Below are 18,992 nucleotides of genomic sequence, written 5' to 3'. Positions count from 1 at the left end.
ATTTTTTTAAAGGAAGTATTATCTTTGACAATAATACCAGCAGAGAAAAATAAATGTAGTTAGTTTTCTAGTACTAGGAAATAGCATGTAAAGGGGTATAATGCTATATTTAAATACACTGATACTTAAACATAAAACAGTCTGATTTTTTGAGGTTCTGTTTCTTTCTTTAAGATTTAACTTATTTATCTGAGAGAGAGAGAGCACAAGCAGGATGAAAGGCAGTGTGAGAAGCAGACTCCCTGCTGAGCAACGGGAAGCCTGAGCAGGGCTTGAAGCTGGGTCTTTGGGATCATGACCTGAGCCCAAGGCAGAAAAGCTAACCAACTGAGGCATCTAGGGGCCTCTTGAGTTCTATTTCTGAAGAGATTTCAGAATCTTAGAGTGCTCCAGGCCAAACAAAGGATTAAGAATTATCACCATACAATGTTATAAATATAAACTGTTTAAAAGATTGTGCCCAGTCCATATTGGCCCTCTAGCTCTAACAATAGATGTTACTTAGGTAAATTTAAATTCTTTGTGTCAACTTTCTTTTCTTTCCTCTTTTCTTTTTTAACTAATCATTTGGCAAAAACGAGTTAGAATTAAGAATCAGTTATGTAAGGGGCACCTGGGTGGCTCAGTGGATTAAGCCGCTGCCGTCGTCTCAGGTCATGATCTCAGTGTCCTGGGATCAAGCCCCGCATCGGGCTCTTTGCTCAACAGGGAGCCTGCTTCTCTCTCTCTCTGCCTGACTCTCTGCCTACTTGTGATCTCTCTCTTTGTCAAATAAATAAATAAAATCTTTAAAAAAAAAAAATCAGTTATGTAAGAATCCCAGGTGATGTATGGAAGTGTTCAATCACTATATCGTACAACTAAAACTATTATTACACTGTATGTTAACTAACTTGTATTTAAATAAAAACAGGGGCACATAACTGGCTGAGTCAGTAGAGCTTGCAACTCTTGATCTCGGGGTTGTGAGTTTGAGACCTATACTGGGTGTAGAAGAGATTACTTAAAATTTTTTTAAAAATCCTAAAAAAAAAATTTTCAACCATAATTAATTAATTAATTAATTAACTAATAAAAGTCTGTAGAGCATGTGACTCCATCTCAGGGTTGTGAGTTTAAGCCCCATGTTGAGCACAGAACCTATTTAAAATAAAAATTAAAAAACATATAAATAAAAAAAGAAATTATGAGGCATACCATACTGATTTCTTATTCATGTTTCATAAAATTAATAAGGCTCATAAAACACAAAACTGAATAGAATAATTGTTTTACACATGATAAGAATAATCTCAGCTCTAGAGCTTGTGGAAATACCCACTCACATAGGAGTAAGTCAAATATGGAAAAGGTGATGTATGTGTATGTGTGAGTGATTATGAAACACATGGTGATTTAAATAAAGTTCACACTAGGTGATTTTTTTTTTAATGAGTTTTATTTATTCATTTGTCAGAGACAGAGGAAGAGCATAAGCAGGGAGAGCAGCAGGCAGAGAGAAGCAGGCTTCCCCACTGAGCAGGGAGCCTGATGGGGGACTCGATTCCAGGACCCTGGGATCATGACCTGAGCTGAAGGCAGATGCTTAACAAGTGAGCCACCCAGGTACTCCCAACTTTAGGTGTTTTTTATATATGCACTGAAAAAAAGGAGTTATTTAAGCTTTCCATCTGTTTCTATTTAATAGACATGCAAATTTCCCATAACTCTTGTTTTTTATCCAAAAGATGTTTTGATTAAAGAGCCCATTCATAATGAAAGCCTGATGGTCTAAGTTCACTGAAATATCCTACATCATATACTTTACCTTAAAGAACCAAACATAAAATCTCATGTGGAAATGCACCTGGTTAAGGTGTAAAGCTCGACTGTTTTTAATTTTTGACTCAAGAAATAAAGCATAAGCAAAGAGCAGGATTAATCACTCATTCACTAATTCTTCTTCCCTCTGGGACATAAGCAGAGAGAATATAATAAACGGATTTATTTTAGGGCAAATCTTCCATTTTTGTTTTTGCACAATAGTTTCTCTTTTAAAAGAATAGACCAGGGAAGCTAAATTCTCTAGGCTAGGACTGAAAAGAAGTTATCTGTAACACCTATTTTATTATGTTTCCTGGAGAGCGATACATATGTTTGTGAACTGAAGAGGCCCATCTGCTGTTTCAACCATGGCTACAAAGGATGTAGAGATTACTTAAAAATTTAAAAAAAAAAAAAATCCTAAAAATTTTTAGGAGAAGAGCAAGGCAGCACACAGAATAACCTCCAGAGAGACTGCCTATGCTTCTATTGGTCTCACCTCTCCAACACATCTGAACTGGATAAATTTGAAGTTTACGTGGGCTAATGATCAGAGTATGTTACCAGAGGGTTTTCTTAAAACAAAATATATAAACATTACCTGAATTAAATATGGGATTCATATGTAAACACCCTGCCATACACACTAACCTAATATGTATCCTACACCACACATTTATAATTTTCTTGTGAGAGCGAGGGACACAGCCCAGCAAAAGGTCCCACACAGGGTTATTCCAGCACAGTCCACACAGAGGGGTGGTCCAGTGACAGCTGATTCCACCTGGTAACACTGACTCCATCTTTGGCCCTCCGTCTTGTTCATGCCTGGGCGGCAGTGACCTCCCTCGGGACTGCGTGTTCCGGGTCCATGGAAGCTAACGTATGTATGCCCTGACCAGGATGCGGGAAGGTGTGTTCCGATCTTCCCTGAAGTGGTGCACAGATGGTTCCACTTGGGGCAACTAGTAGAGATGACTGGCATGCGAAGGACACCAATGTAGCTAACTAGTTAGATTTTCCGGCACACAATGGCACGATGTTAGATAACCATACTATGACGTCACCACCACACCCCTTGCTCTATAAAAGCAGAGGATTAAGGTCTGGGCTTGGAGGAGGATAGCTGCGTACTACATAGATCATCCATTCACCCGATTTCCGCTGGTCACTAAGTTAGTTACCCTGAATAAAACTGTGTAAACGGTATGGAGTAGTTTCCTTCATTTTTCAGTCTCGAAGTGCCTTCTCAGTTTGGAGGATACAGTACGGACGGACCCTCTTCCACCTTCTAACACCACAGCCTTTCTCTCCAAATCCCCTAGCTTTATAACAGGCACCCACAGTTCTTCCCAGCGACTGTTCCTCTGACTACAACCAGCCACCTTGCTACAAGAGTACTCATGACCCCTTCCTATTGTCACACCACAAGGTCACCCCTTACTGCCTGTGCCTTCTTATCCTACGAACCTGGGGCCATTTCCTGGAAGGAAGCTCAAGCTGATCTTTATCCTCTACCAGTTTCCAGGAAAGGCCTTTTAAGCCTCTATAAGGCTATTAACGTGTCTTTGTTTCTTGGATAACACGCCTAGCACTATCACTTCTACACCATTCGAGGTCAAAACTGTTCAGTTTTAGACTAAATAAAATAATAAAAATAATTCTGTAATTATTATATCTACAATTTAAATAATATTCTCACAAATGTGCTGAAATCTCGAGATCCCCCTATTAAAAAGAGCAGGTAATATTAAAAATTAAAATATTAAAAACATCTCAAGGTCATAAACAATCAGATGAAAGACAGTGAATCTGCAGTAAGGCTGTACTTTTAAAAACAAACCACAATGCAGAAAGCTTAAACAGACCAGTAATATGTAGGCATATATAGACCTGACCCCTGTCTGCTCAGCTCTGATCCATTCTTATAAAAGGACGAAGTTGAAGCAAGACAGAAGAAAGAGAAATTAAAGAGTTGATCCCATTTACAATCGTACCCCAAACCATAAGATACCTAGGAATAAACCTAAACAAAGAGGCAAAGAATCTGTACTCAGAAAACTATAAAACATTCATGAAAGAAATTCAGGAAGACACAAAGAAATGGAAAAACATTCCATTTCATGGATTGGAAGAACAAATGCTGTGAAAATGTCTAAGTCAGGAAACGACAGATGTTGGGGAGGATGCAGAGAAAGGGGAACCCTCCTACACTGTTGGTGTGAATGCAAGCTGGTGCAACCACTCTGGAAAACAGTATGGAGGTTCCTCAAAAAGTTGAAAATAGAGCTACCCTATGACCCAGGAATCGCACTATTGGGTATTTACCCTAAACATACAAATATAGTGATCCGAAGGGGCACACACACCTGAATGTTTATAGCAGCAATGTCCACAATAGCCAAACTATGGAAAGAACCTAGATGTCCAACAACAGATGAATAGATAAAGAAGAAGTGGTATATATATATGCAATGGAATACCATGCAACCATCAAAAGAAATGAAATCTTGCCATTTGCAATGACGTGGATGGAACTAGAGGGTATTATGCTGAGCAAAATAAGTCAATCGGAGAAACAATATATGATCTCTCTGATATGAGAAATTTGAGATGCAGGGAGGGGAGCTTTAGGGGATAGGGAATGAAAACCTGAAACCAGATGGGATTAGGAGGGAGACAAACCATAAGACACTCTTAATCTCATAAAACAAACTGAGGATTGCTGGGAGATTGGGGGGTAGGGATAGGGTGGCTGGGTTATGGACATTGGAGAGGGTATGTGCTATGGTGAGTGCTGTGAAATGTGTAAGCCTGATGATTCACAGACCTGTACCCCTGGGGCAAATACACTGTATATTAACAAAAAAGAAAAAAGGACTAAGTTGAGCCTTGCACAGCTTTTTCTTCACCCATGAGTTTGGCCTTATGAACCCTTTAAAAGGCTCCAGCCCTTGAGGTCCCTTTTATTGCTCCTGAATTCCTTCCAAATGCCCCCTTCAAAACAATTTCCAAGGTCTCAGCTTTAGCACTGGATCACTTTCTGGCTCTTGGCCGGGCATATTCAATGCCCCCTTTACTCCACTCACCCACCCATTCTCATGCAGTGGGCTTTGCTGTCAAGGTATGTCCAACTAACAATCAAAGCCATTCTGGGCTAAGCCCAGGAGACTTTCCACCTGTGAAAGAAAGTTATAAAGTCTAATGTTAGAAGTCACAGTTTAGGGGCACCTGGGTAGCTCAGTGGGTTAAAGACTCTGCCTTTCGGCTCAGGTCATGATCCCAGGGTCCTGGGATCCAGCTCTGCATTGGGCTCTCTGCTCAGCAGGGAGCCTGCTTCCCTCTCTCTCTCTGCCTGCCTCTCTGCCTACTTGTGATCTGTCTATCAGATAAATAAATAAATAAAATCTTAAAAAAAATAAAGAAGTCATGGTTTAAAACTACCATTTTCCAACTTAGAACAAAAGAGAAGAAATGAGATATGACTCAGCTGTGGTATAAGAAATGTGTGGTCTATATAAAATTCCTATGTAAAGTATTAATAGTAGAATCTTATCCCTTAAAAAGTGTCAACAGTTCAATATGTATTTCAAAGGTAGAGTTTTATTACGAATCAAAGAGCATGAAATCATAACCATGAGAAGTATGGAGCTCTTTCCAGACTTGCAATGGATATGGAACTGAAATCCAGAAAGCTTAGCAACTATTTATACCTAACGCCACCCCTCTTGCAAAATAGAACTTATTAAAAAAAACAGCTGCTACTGTACATTAGAAAGTCAAAAGTCAGGGGCGCCTGGGTGGATCAGTGGACTAAGCCTCTGCCTTCAGCTCAGGTCATGATCTCAGGGTCCTGGAATCGAGCCCCTCGTCAGGCTCTCTGCTCAGCAGGGAGCCTGCTTCCCCCTCTCTCTGCCTACCTCTCTGCCTACTTGTGATCTCTCTCTCTGTCAAATAAATAAATAAAATCTTTAAAAAAAAGGCGAAAAGTCTACTTTGGAAAACAGTTTAGCATTTCTTAAAACAATTAAACATGAAACTAAAGGAAAATTTAAATCCACAAAAGGCTTCCATGTGAATGTTCATAGCAACATTATTCATAATTGCCAAAAACAACCTGCATGTGCATCATCAGGTGAATGTATAGACACAATATATCTATAAATGAAATAATACTTTTAATACTAAAAAGGAATGAACTGTGGACACATGCAACATCACGGATGAACTTCAAAACATCAAATAAAAGAAGCCAGACTGAAGAATGCATAGTGTGTGTTTCCTTTATATGAAATGGCCAGAAAAGGCAGATTTATAAATTACAAAAAAGTAGATCAGTGATTGCCTGGCCAATCACTAGAGACAGGAATGGGGATTAAGTTTAAATAAGAATGAGGGATATTAGTAGGTAACTTGAAAGTGTTTTAAAACTGATTTATGGTGATGGTTGCACCACTCAGTAAAGTTACTAAAAAAAAAAAAAAAAATCCATTAACTTGTACACTTGAAAGGAGTGAATTTTATGACGTGGAAAATACCTCAATGAAATTGTTTTTTAAAAAATCATGTTATTTAGGGGAATCTGGGTGGCTCAGTCAATTGAGGGTCCAACTCTTGGCTTTGGCTCAGGTCAGAGTCAGAGCCCTGCACTGAGCTCTATCCTCTGCTTACGATTCTCACCTTCTCCCTCTGGCCCTTCCCCCAACTCTCACACACACACACACACACACACACACATGCACTCTCTCTCTCTCTCTCTCTGGCTCTCTAAAATAAATGGATCAATCTTTTTTTTTTTTAATCATGTTGTTTAATTTATGTAGTAAATATGTTCCCAAAATTTTGTATACTTGAGGTTACACCTGATTAGCACAAATAAAAGTAGCTCCGAGAAAAAGGATATAACAATAGGTACAGTAGAAATTTTGGACGTTATTTTCTAAAAAGCACACACAAATATACACCAATCAAACTCAAACACTGCATGATGTGGACAATTTTTTGGGAAAATACACTCTTCCAAAGTTGGCTTCAAAACAAGTAGATGAATATATCAATATCCATCAGAAATTATTATTTATCAAAGACTTATCTCTTAAAAAGGTGGCTGGACTCCAAAATAAGGACTTTTAAACACTAAAAAACATGTGACTCTTACAGTTCAGAAGATAATGTTTCAAGGAATTTTGCTGTAAGTAAAAAGAAGTCATTTTATATAGCTTTTTAACTCTGATATAATCTCATTTATTATTGCTGATATAAAACTTCTATCTATTTCAGTAGCTAGTAATGGGGTACCTAAACAGACTGGATCTTAAAATTGAAAACCAAGCAACCTTACAATCAGGTGTCACATTCTAAAATAAAAAAGTAGAATTTGCAATTGGGCAACCCTCCCTTTTTAGGCGAAGAGATCCCCCCAGTAGATCCTGGCAGTTCTGTGAACTCTTCCAAAGGTCTAAACCAATAGAGAAAAGCAATTACACACTGATCAAGGTGTTAATTGCAGAGCTGTGTCACAACATGTTTGATGTTTTTCAGCCCGCCCCATTCCTAAAAACCGTCTATCCTTGTCTAAGCACTGGACCAGGGAAAATTAGGAGCTGGAGCTAATTCAGGAGGGTGATTATAATCCTAATTTATTTCTCACCTCATGCAGGAGGAGAGACTGTGACAAGGAAATGTACTTGGTGTTCCGGGTGTTAGTCATCACACACGGAATACTGTTTTGAATAAGCCATACTTTGACAAAGATACTATCAAGCTGTGGCAGTCAGGTCAGATCATAACTCTGAGAGTAGCGGTCCAATTTCACTTTCTGAGAATGGATGTCCCCACTGCTTTTCACGCTAAAAGAGAATGACAACTGCCTCGGATCAGAGAAAGAAAGAAAAAAATGTGCCCTTTTTTCTGCCTGTCTCTGAGCAGAGGCTATGTCTGTGCCTTCACTGGTGGCACCAACGCTCCACAAGAAGGGCTTGCGGGTTCTTGGAGTGACCATTTCTGGCCACTGTGAGCAGCCATCACTGGTGGAGGGCAGCTGTGCCCAGCAGCTGTCACGAGGCTACTGCAGGGGATCTGTCAGAGGTAGAAATGGAGAGGCAAGGTAAAAGACAACAATAAGTGTGATAAATAGTTGAGGGACACACTTGGAGATGGAGATAACTTAGAGCAAAAAAGCCAGCAAAGTCTTATGCCGTGATAATTTAGATAAAAACAGGAGGTGTAATTCCATTCTGTAGTCACTAGAAAGGTCAGCAACATATGGGCTACTACGATGAATTATGCAACATGACAAAGTTGTCAAATAAGAAAATCAGTAAATTCACTCAATTTGACTAGAAAGGAATCCAATAAAATCTAATTACTCATTCCCTTAAAAACAACAACAAAAAATTATTAAACAAGATTTGGGATATTGCTTTATCTTGATAAAGACTAGCTCTCAAAAATCAATAATCAACATTCTACTTAACAGTGAATACTAGAGATATGCCTATTACCAAAAGAACCAAGACAAAAGTGCAATTTTCACCAAGTAATAGATTTGAGGAACTTCCAGAAAAAGCTTCAAGGTGGACAATAGTAACACGAAGTATCACTTTGGAAAGAAAAAAAGGATGTTTTCATGATTTTCTAGTCTTGTTACTGCCAAACTAGAAAACCCAATACCAACAAAGAAAAACCACTAGCATTATTAAGGAAATGAATAAGGTTCAACACAAATCAATGACTTTACTATACATCATCAATAATTAAATTATAAAACATAGAAAAATATCCACAATAGCAACAAAAACTACAATTCCCATGAGAAGTTTCCACATGAAATGTTCAGGACCTACAAAAAACAAAGTACAGGGGTGCCTGGGTGGCTCAGTGGGTTAAAGCCTCTGCCTTTGGCTCAAGTCATGATCTGGGAGTCCTGGGATTGAGCCCGCATCAGGCTCTCTGCTCAGCAGTGAGCCTGCTTCCCCCTCTTTCTCTGCCTGCCTCTCTGCTTACTTGTGATCTCTCTCTCTCTCTCTGTCAAACAAATAAATAAAATCTAAAAAAAAATATAAACAAACAAACCCAAAGTATTACTTAATTTTACTGAGAGACAAAATAGATGCTAAAAAAAATTTTTTTAAGATTTTATTTATCTGGGGCACCTGGGAAGCTCAGTGGGTTAAGTCTCTGCCTTCAGCTCAGGTCATGATCTCAGGGTCCTGGGATCAAGCCCTGCATCGGGCACTCTGCTCAGCAGGAAGCCTGCTTCCCGCCCCCCCTCCCCCGCCTGCCTCTCTGCCTACCTGTGATCTCTCTCTCTGTCAAATAAATAAATAAAATCCTTTAAAAAGAAAGATTTTATCTGTTTGACAGAGAGAGAGAGATCAAGAGAGAGCACAAGCAGGGGGAGCAGCAGGCAAGGGAGAAGCAGGCTCCCTGCTGAGTAAGGATCCCAATGTGGGACTCAAAGCCAGGACCCTGGAATCACGACCCAAGCCAAAGGCAGACACTTATCCGACTGAGGCACCCAGGTGTCCCATAAATGTTTTAAAATTTAAAAGAAAAAAACAATACACAATGGTAGTGGATGGAAAGATTCAATTATCTATAAAAACATCTACTTTTCCCAAATTAAAATAAGGTGTAGTGACAGTCCAATTAAAATTTCAAAAGGAGAATGACAAAGTTATTCTAAATTTCCATATGAGAAAAGGCAAAAATTTCTAAGAAATTTTACAAAAGAAAACTAATAATGAAAGAGTTTTCCATGCTAGATATTAAAACACTTATAATGGTACAATAAATAGTATGGTGGTACCAGGCCAAATAATTAATGAATAAATCTTAAAAAGAGATAACTTTGGGAAGATATTAAAATATACAATAACTAAGTATGATGAATGCAGGATGATAAGTCAGTGAGGAAAGGAGAAAGGAATAAATACTATAAAATACAGTGTAGGAAAACGAGCAGCCTCTGCTTAGACTATCATCCAAAGTCTTTTCTGTGGCCATTGAGGCCCTACATGATCTGGGTCCTGCCACCTTTCCAACCTCATTTAAATACTACCTTGGACTCACCCCATTCCGGCCTCACATGTCACCTTCCTAGCTTTCAAACACACTAAGCTCATTCCTGTCTCACAGCCTTGACACTTGCTGTTCTCTCTACCCTTCAGTTCAAATGTCATCCCTTCAGGGATAGCCTGTCTCTGACCCCTGCTCCAATAGCACCCTCACCTCTAAACCAGGCACTTACTATTAACGGCACTGTCATCTTCTGAAATTTATTTGTTAACACATTTTCTGACTAGGCTCGCTGAGAGGAGGGTGATTCCTTCCTTGTTTCTACCAAGTCCTCACAGGCTAGAATAACTCTTAGCACTTACTAGAGGCTTAGAAATTTATATATGTGTGTACGTATGGTTGTGTGTATACATGTATGTGTACATATACATCATATACATACACATACGTATGCATGTGTAAAACATACGTTCAAACATATATATGGTATGCTTATAAAATGAAGGTAAGGACCCTTATTAGCAAGGACCATTCAATACAGATTCACCTTCTATGGAATAATTTTGCATTAAATTTATATATAAAAACAAATATTTGCCATAATGAATTTAGTTGAACAGTAAGATATTAAGTTACAGATTTATTAACAGTGAAAGACATATTATGTTATTTATTATCATCATATAACATCATTTAATTATAATCTTATCCCCATCATTTATTTTTATCTACACTGTAAATAGAGCAGTTAAGGAAATGAGACTTCCAGACCTAAATTCCAATTCCAGTTGGAGTCACACACTATCTTGTGCCCCTGTAATTTCTACTTTTCCTGCAAATTCAAGAAGGCTAGTGCAAAGCAATCAAGAGGTGACTAATTAGCAAATGATTCTGCTAAATGACAGAAGACAAAATTGGACTTGCCCAGTTGAACAGAATTTGGATGCTTCTTGTCTGATCTTGTTCCTGCTTCTCTCTCTCTCCCCCTACCCCAATCCTACTTCCATACCACCTCCCGTCTGGCAGGGCAACCCCATCTGCGGACAGCTGCCCTCCCTATCCCTCACTGTGAAAAAGGGGAAAAAGACACCGACATAAGGATCCTAAACTAGATAAACTTTTTTTTTATTGTTATTACAATAAGAAGAAGGAAAGAATGTGTAAAATACAATCAAAATTTAGGAGCAGGATCATCTAAATCTGGGAGCTGTATCACAGACTGCCTTCCCAAAAACATGCTATAAAAGGTGGGTTCTATCTTCCTAATTATATGTTTCATATCCACGTGGAGTATCTGCTTCTTTGTGGGATGTGTGAGGATGAGTATATAGGGGTATGGGTATATCCACATGTATGTAGTTCTTTGTAAAAGGATCAAGGAGCAGTGAAAGGAAATTTTCTCGTTATCTGAGCAGTTTAGTTGTCCACTTTTTGAAGAATGGGAGAGAGATTTACAGGAAAAGAATAGCTCCAATTATATATACATTTTATATATATATATATTATTACTTATATAGTATATATGTATATATATATAATTCTATATATATAGTATAAAACATCTTCATTTCTCTTTCTCTGGAATGTTTCACAATAAAGTGTAATACCAGTCACTGATCTCTGAAAATGTCCAGTGTGGCCGTGGGTCTAGTTTGACCAGGCCAGGCCATAAGTTTGGGTTTTTTAAATATATTTATTAAACAGTGAAATTTCACAACTGTGTGACCTCATGAAAGAACTAAAAATCACCTGGAAAAACAGGAATTGGCTGTGCTTTTCATATTCAACAGGGCATATTCATTTTCAACATTCCATATTCTTTATCTGTCTTCTGTAGAAATAATAACCCATAAGTTGAACTTATATAATATGGTTATAGATAACTTTGTGTACTGAACATTCAGAAGGAATATTAAGTAATGATACTTTTCCTTCCATTTCAATCTGAAATGTATATTACTGGATCCATTCTGCAACTGGAATCCAACTACACATAGACCTACTTTATCTGCCTCCAGTTTAAAAACAAAAAGACAAACAAACAAACCAAAAAATTCTCTATCAGTTCCACAGCCTAGAATTGCTTCATAAGAAAAATAGCTTTTAAAAAGAGTATATTCAAGGGTGCCTGGGTGGCTCATAAGGTTAAAGGTCTGCTTTCGATTCAGGTCATGATCCCAGGGTCTTGGGATCAAGTCCCACTTAGGGTTCCCTGTTCAGTGGGGAGTCTGCTTCTCCCTCTCCATCTGCCTGAAGCTCCTCTTGCTTGTGCTCTCTCTCTATCAAATAAATAAAATCTTAAAAAATAAAAAATAAAAAAAGAGTATATTCGATTTTTAACCTTCTTGCTCCTTAACCAACACAACCCCAAAACAATATGTAAACTGGAACCATGAAATAAAAACATTTCTCACAAAAATTTTAAAAAAAATCTTTTTATCAAATCATCCTGGCTCTTAAAGCTTAAAGAAATCAGCTATCTGCCACTATGTGTAATAAAGATCCTAGGCAAAAACCAAAACAGACAAACAACAACAACAAAAAAAATCCAAACCATTGGATATTTCTTAGCCCAAGAACTTCCATTTATGTTATTATTTTATACTCTGTACTTTATATAAATATGTACTCCGTACTTCTTGCATTTAAAAATCAAAATTCCTCTTCAAAAGAGGAAAAATGCCCAATGGAAGGTTTTTGCCAGTATCTCGAAAATAATTCTACTCTCCCCTTAGTATTCCAGAGTATCTATGCTCTGATAAGTATGGCCCATATGTGTTTCTCCTTAGGAACAGAATGTTTTGCGGAGAGATTCCTCCAAAGGAATGAGGGGGTTTAGGGTAGAACTGACATGAATAAATATCCTTTCTTTTTTGAGAACTGAAAATCAAGGTTTTACAAATGTCAGGAACCAGAAACCAAGGCTGGGCTATCCACAGGAATAGTGATTTAAAGGAAGGATGGGAGGGGCACCTGGGTGGCTCAGTTGGTTGGGCAACTCCTTTCAGCTCAGGTCATGATCCTGGAGTCCCGGGATCGAGTCCCGCATTCGGCTCCCAGCTCCAAGGGGAGTCTGCTTCTCTCTCTAACCTTCTCCTCGCTCATACTCTCTCTCCCTGTCTCTCTCTCAAATAAATAAATAAAGTATTTTTTAAAAATAATAATAAATAAAGGAAGGATGGGAGGGAATTTCCAAGTGTGGACTTCCCCTACTTATGCTACTAAATTTGACTTTTAATTAAATAAAAATCAAAATACACAAAACAGATAATCATGTCAAAAAATAGGCAAAGACATGAACAGACACTTCTCCAGTGAAGACATACAAATGGCTAACAGACACATGAAAAAATGTTCATCATCAGCGGCCATCAGGGAGATTCAAACCAAAACCACATTGAGATACCACATTACACCAGTTAGAATGGCCAAAATTAATAAGACAGTAAACAAGTGTCAGAGAGGATGTGGAGAAAGGAGAACCCTCTTACACTGCTGGTAGGAATGCAAGTTGGTGCAGCCACTTTGGAGAACAGTGTGTAGATTCCTTAGGAAATTAAAGATGGAGCTACCCTATGACGCTGCAATTGCACTACTGGGTATTTACCCAAAGATGTAGTGAAAAGAAGGGCCATCTGTACCCCAATGTTCACAGCAGCAATGGCCACAGTTGCCAAACTGTGGAAAGAACCAAGATGCCCTTCAACAGATGAATGGATAAAGAAGATGTGGTCCACATATACTATAGAGTATTATGCCTCCATCAGAAAGGATGAATACCCAACTTTTGTATCAACATGGATGACAGGAGGAGATTATGCTGAGTGAAATAAGTCAAGCAGAGAGAGTCAATTATCATATGGTTTTGCTTATTTGTGAAGCATAAGGAATAACACGGAGGATAGGGGGAGATGGAGAGAAGAAGGGAGTTGGGAGAAATTGGAGGGCGAGATGAACCATGAGAGACTGTGGTCTCTGAGGAATTAACTGGGGGTTTTGGAGGGGAGCGGGGTGGGAGGTTGGGTGAGCCTGGTGCTGGGTATTATGGAGGGCATATATTGCATGGGGCACTGGGTGTTGTGCATAAACAATGAATTCTGGAACACTGAAATGAAATTTAAAAAATAAATAAAAGTTTCTAAAAATGCAAAAAATAATAATAATAGGGGCACCTGGGTGGCTCAGTGGGTTAAGCTGCTGCCTTCGGCTCAGGTCATGATCTCAGGGTCCTGGGATTGAGTCCCACATCGGGCTCTCTGCTCAGCAGGGAGCCTGCTTCCTCATCTCTCTCTCTCTCTCTGCCTACCTCTCTGCCTACTTGTGATCTCTCTCTGTCAAATAAATAAATAAATAAATAAAATCTTAAAAATATAATAATAATAATAAAGGAGTGATAGGGAAGACTCAGTGAACTAAAAACTAGGAATCTGACCTAGGAATCTGATTTCCTAAGTCATCTAAATATAGATGTTCAGTTTTTGGAAGACATTCCCAAATACTTATCCTCTGTTTCTTTTTTGCTGTTTGCCTTCTCCCCAGTTGACAGCCTCCATCCTTATCTGCCTTCTCTTTGTCGTGGTGGATTCCAGCCTTTCTAAGGTCTCTAAGTTTATATGGCTTCCCAGCCTGGAATTTAGTACATATTCTGCCCAGCAGAGGAAGGAAAGACCGCAAGGAAGGAAAGAAAATCTCTGCCTCAAGATGCTTACATTCTAGTGGGAGGAAAAAGATAATAAACAAAATAAGTAATTAAAATATAGAAATATTAATTGACCCTAAGACAGTGCTGGTATTTGAACTTTTTGACCTGCAAAAATGGCGATTTCATATGAGTCAAACCATATTAAATGGCAATGAATATTGTCTTAAAAATGAAGTAGGGGAGCATAGGTAGTAAGGCTGATAAGGGAATGAGGGCAGGGAGGGTTACAATGTAAAATACGGCAATCTGGGGGTCCCTGCATGCTCAGTAGGTTAAGTGTCCGACTCCTGATTTCAGCTCAGGTCATGATCTCAGGGTCATGATCTCAGTGTGGAGGTCAAGCCCTACTGTTGCTCTGAACTCGGCAAGGAACCTGTTTAAGATTCTCTCTCCCCCTTTCCCGCTGCACCTCTCTGCCCTCCTGCTTGCATACACTTTCTTTCTCTCTAAAAAACATAAAAATAAAAAATAAAACAGGGCAATCCATTCCTATGTACAATTTGTGAGACTATTTTTGCTACTTTGTCATTACTTTTCTAAGGAGCATGCATTCGTTTAAAATTAGTTTTAAAAAACTTTATAACATCAAACTTGCTGAAAAACCACAATGAGTCACTTAAACATGTAAGTTTTAGGGTATTTACATCAAGCAGGAATATAAGATACAAATCATACTAACACAATCTCATGCTCTATGAAATTAGATTAAATAGCGTGTGGTACAAAGCATTTAATTATATATGTTCTAAACCATTAATTTTAAAAACAAGCAATAAGTTGTATTTTAATGAACATAGAAATACAGTTAATGTTACATTTTCTTTCTTTTTTAAAAAGATTTAGTTATCTATTTTAAAGAGAGAGAGAGAGAGAGAGAATGTGTGTGTGCATGCATAAGCCGGGGGTGGGGGGGCGGTGGCAAGGAAGAGGGAGAGAAAGAACTCCAAGCCAACTCCCCATCGAGCAAGGAGCCAGATGCAGGGCTCAATCCCATGACCCAAAGATCATGACCAGAGCCGAAATCAAAAGTAGGCCACCCGAAGGACTGAGCCACCCAGGTACCCCATGTTACCGTTTTTAAAAATTTATGTTACATTATAGAAATGTACATGATCAAAGAACAAACAACTCCTATTAATGATCATTAATCATTAATGGATGATTAATTAATGGATTAATGGATCACCCAAAAAGTCACCTTCCACCTAAAACAATGTGTTTCAGTGTTTAAATTGTTTGTGAACTACAAAAATATGAAGAGAGGGAAGACATCCTACAAAAGGTATCTATGAGACAACTTAATTAAAAAATAAACTAAGAGTGCCTGGGTGGCTCAGTCAGTTAAGCAACCGACTCCTGGTTTTGACTCAGGTCATGATATCCAGGCTGTGGGATCGAATCCTGCAAGGGCTCTGCACGCTACACTCAGGGTGTCTCCTGCTTGAGATTCTCTGCCTCCCCCTCTTTGCCTGCCCCTCCCCTACTCTCTCCCTCTCTCATATAAATAAATACATAAAATGTAAAAAAAGATAAAAAATGAACTAATACATGCCTTAAATATTAACATAAAAGATGGAATTGTAACATTTTGTTAAAAAAATTCCACAAAAACTAGGATACTAATAAGACTAATTATTAACTTAATCCATTGGACATGGTCTGGAATCTAAAAGGAAGATGTGAATTCTTTTTCCAAATACTGACTGACCTAGCTCAATAATCTTAACAGGTCATATATGCCCATTCCCCAAAAGAATTCTAAACCGGTATTGCTCAACAGAACCTTCTGCAGTGATGGAAATGTTCTGCCTTATCCCATAAGGTAACCACTAGCCACATGTGGCTAATGAATACTTGAAGGGTATCTAACAAAACTGAAAAATAGAATTTCCAAAATTACATCCTATTTACAAAATAATCCAGTACCCTAAACCTCAAAGAAACTGACTCCCAAATCAATGCACCTAATGCCATTATTAGGGGTCACACATCTGCTGTTCTAAAGAAAGACATTTTTAATACCCAAAATATTATTTTTACAATTTATTGCATTCAGAGGAACTTAGGTCAGATATATTCTTATGCAAAATATTAGTTAGTCTTGACCTCCACATTACCTTCTTAAATCTGTTACAGCTGTTCAATTTCAAATGGATATCCATTTCCTGTTATTTGCCAGACTTTATAACTTACAATAGATACAAAAGTTTTAAATGTAGTTATCGAATTGATACAGGAAGATGAAGTAAAGTATCATAAGAAAACAAAACTTTACAAAAGTTTATAAAAGTGGATTGAATGTGTATCTGATCAAAGGGAATGCAGCTCAACAAGGACTTACTGGTTTAGCACCACATCAAGAATGAAGGATGTTCCAAAGGCATCAACCTGGAAGCTCGCCTGGTCAACATGAGTCAACTGCAATATCAAAAAGAAGAAAGGTACTTACTATTCAGCCACAGCAATCAGACAATAAGCATTTCTTATGATGATTCAAAAAGATTTATAATATCATAAATTAGAAAACAGGTTCAGCATGGAGCGTAAAGGAAAAAAGTAAAATCCATTACCTTCTTAGAAGCCAAGCATTCACCCATCTGAAGTAAAGTACTACCTCACCCCAGAGGGCAAGTACCCTACCTTTCTGGTTTACTCAAGTGGCTAAACAGTTCATTTCCAAGAAGACTGCACTTCATCCATTTTACTCTATATTATATGATGGGCTCCTTTAAAATTAAACTTTGTACATTAAAAAAGAGGGAAAAATATGTTCAATTTAAGAGTAAAATAATAAGACGGATAACATATTTACAAGGAAGGTATCTAAATCTAAAAAAAAAAAACCTTTTTAATCCTATCTGATATTTAATATTAAATTTAAATTTACTTTAAAAATAATATTTCAGTTCTAATTTGCCAAACATAATTTCATAGACGTCTCCACATCTTTTTAGAGCAAAACTCAATCTTTGCTAACTACTGAAAATATCACCTATGAAAATTTGTTAGGGGAAAAAAAAATCACCATTTCCTATGTTACTCTAGGAACTCCCAGAGAAAATCACAAGGGACTCTTAAAAAAAAAATGTAATGTTACCAATAATACCAATATTAACATACTGAATAATCAAGTGCATTAACTGAAAAGAAGGAAACAAAACCATTTATTGTTTGATTCTCCAAATATTAACTGTAGCTATAGATAATCAGTAGGACTATGAATTAAATTTTTTGTTTATATTTCTCTAGTATCCAAATTTCTAAAATAAACATGTAAAATTCCAACAGTGAGAAAAAAACAAACACTATTTTATAGATAAAAACCATCTGAGCAACCATATTTAAGTAGTACACGAGGCAGATGGCGTTACTGTTCCCAGAGAACCAGCACATCTTAAAAAAAAGAAACACCCTAGGATTCTGTGGGCCATTAAGAGCACCTCAATCATCCCTGGGATTTTCACACATAGTAAGTTTATGGTATCAGGTGAAAGGAGAGAGCTTAATTGATAATAATAAAGCTTTTTGGAAAGAAAAGATAATTCTTGTCTTTTAAAGTATTTGAAAGAAGCAGGGGTAGAAGAACACCATACCTCAGTTGCTAACACATTCCAATCCCCATGTAGCCCCAAGAATGAAGAACTGTTTGGATACCTCTCAGCCTCATTACCTCATTATCGTTCAACTTTAACTCCCGGTTCATCCCAAGTAATAACCAGGCTGTCACCAAACTCTGGCTTTTTTCCTTCTTAGAGTTTTTGAAACCATACCTTCCTCTTCCCATTATCTGCCACAGATCATACTCTCCCTGATCTAAAACTGACTCTTTACCAAAACCCAAATGCAAGCCCTAGATTTCCTACTGTACCAAACACAAATTTTCTCTCCCTGGATATCAAGATCCTCCACAGTCACCTCTCCCCACCCTAGACATAATGGCACACAAGTCCCCAAGGACACACCCATACTCTATCTGTGGTCAAGTCTCCCTTCTACACTTTAATTCAACAAGCTGGGTGTATTCCAACTTTTTTTGGTGTCTTTCATCCATCACTTCTGCGGAGCGCCTTTCTGAACCAGACCCTTGGATAGTGATCTTCACCAAGGTCATTTCCCAGAAATGGCCCCTTCCATCCTTCAAAATGCAGCTCAAGCTCCTCTTTTTATCAGTCTCTTAGGGCTGTCACAGACGAGGAGTCTTCAACAACAGAAATTTACTTTCTCATAGTCTTGAAGGCTGCAACTGTAAGATCAAGGGGTAGGCAGATTTGGATTCTCCCGGGACCTCTCTCCTTGGCTTCTCACTGTCCTCATGCGGCTTTTTCTCTATACATGTGCACACATGGCACACCCTAACTACCTCATTTAACCTCAGTTGCGTCTGTAAAGGTCTTATCTCCAGAGTCACAGCAGGGGTTAGGGCTTCAACACAGGACTTTTGGAGGAGACATGATTCAGTCTAAACACT

At 38.1% G+C, this 18,992-nt stretch overlaps 1 protein-coding gene across 13 annotated transcripts in view; it reads right to left on the bottom strand.

Annotated features, from left to right (window-relative positions):
• The window catches only part of ADAM22 (ADAM metallopeptidase domain 22), a 220,136-nt gene that overhangs the window by 169,945 nt on the left and 31,199 nt on the right, over positions 1–18,992 (bottom strand). For all 13 annotated transcript variants that reach the window (XM_045089765.1, XM_045089764.1, XM_045089767.1 and 10 more), the window contains exon 3: positions 16,866–16,942. In XM_045089765.1, coding sequence (XP_044945700.1) covers positions 16,866–16,942 — 77 coding nt within the window. The remainder of the gene's footprint in view (positions 1–16,865; positions 16,943–18,992) is intronic.

This window comes from Mustela putorius, unplaced genomic scaffold (genome assembly GCF_011764305.1).
Source record: "Mustela putorius furo isolate JIRA1106 unplaced genomic scaffold, ASM1176430v1.1 tig00003845_pilon_pilon_pilon, whole genome shotgun sequence".
Lineage (NCBI taxonomy): Eukaryota > Metazoa > Chordata > Mammalia > Carnivora > Mustelidae > Mustela > Mustela putorius.
The sequence above is the reverse complement of the archived record's forward strand: the minus strand, read 5'-3'. Positions and strand labels throughout refer to the sequence as shown.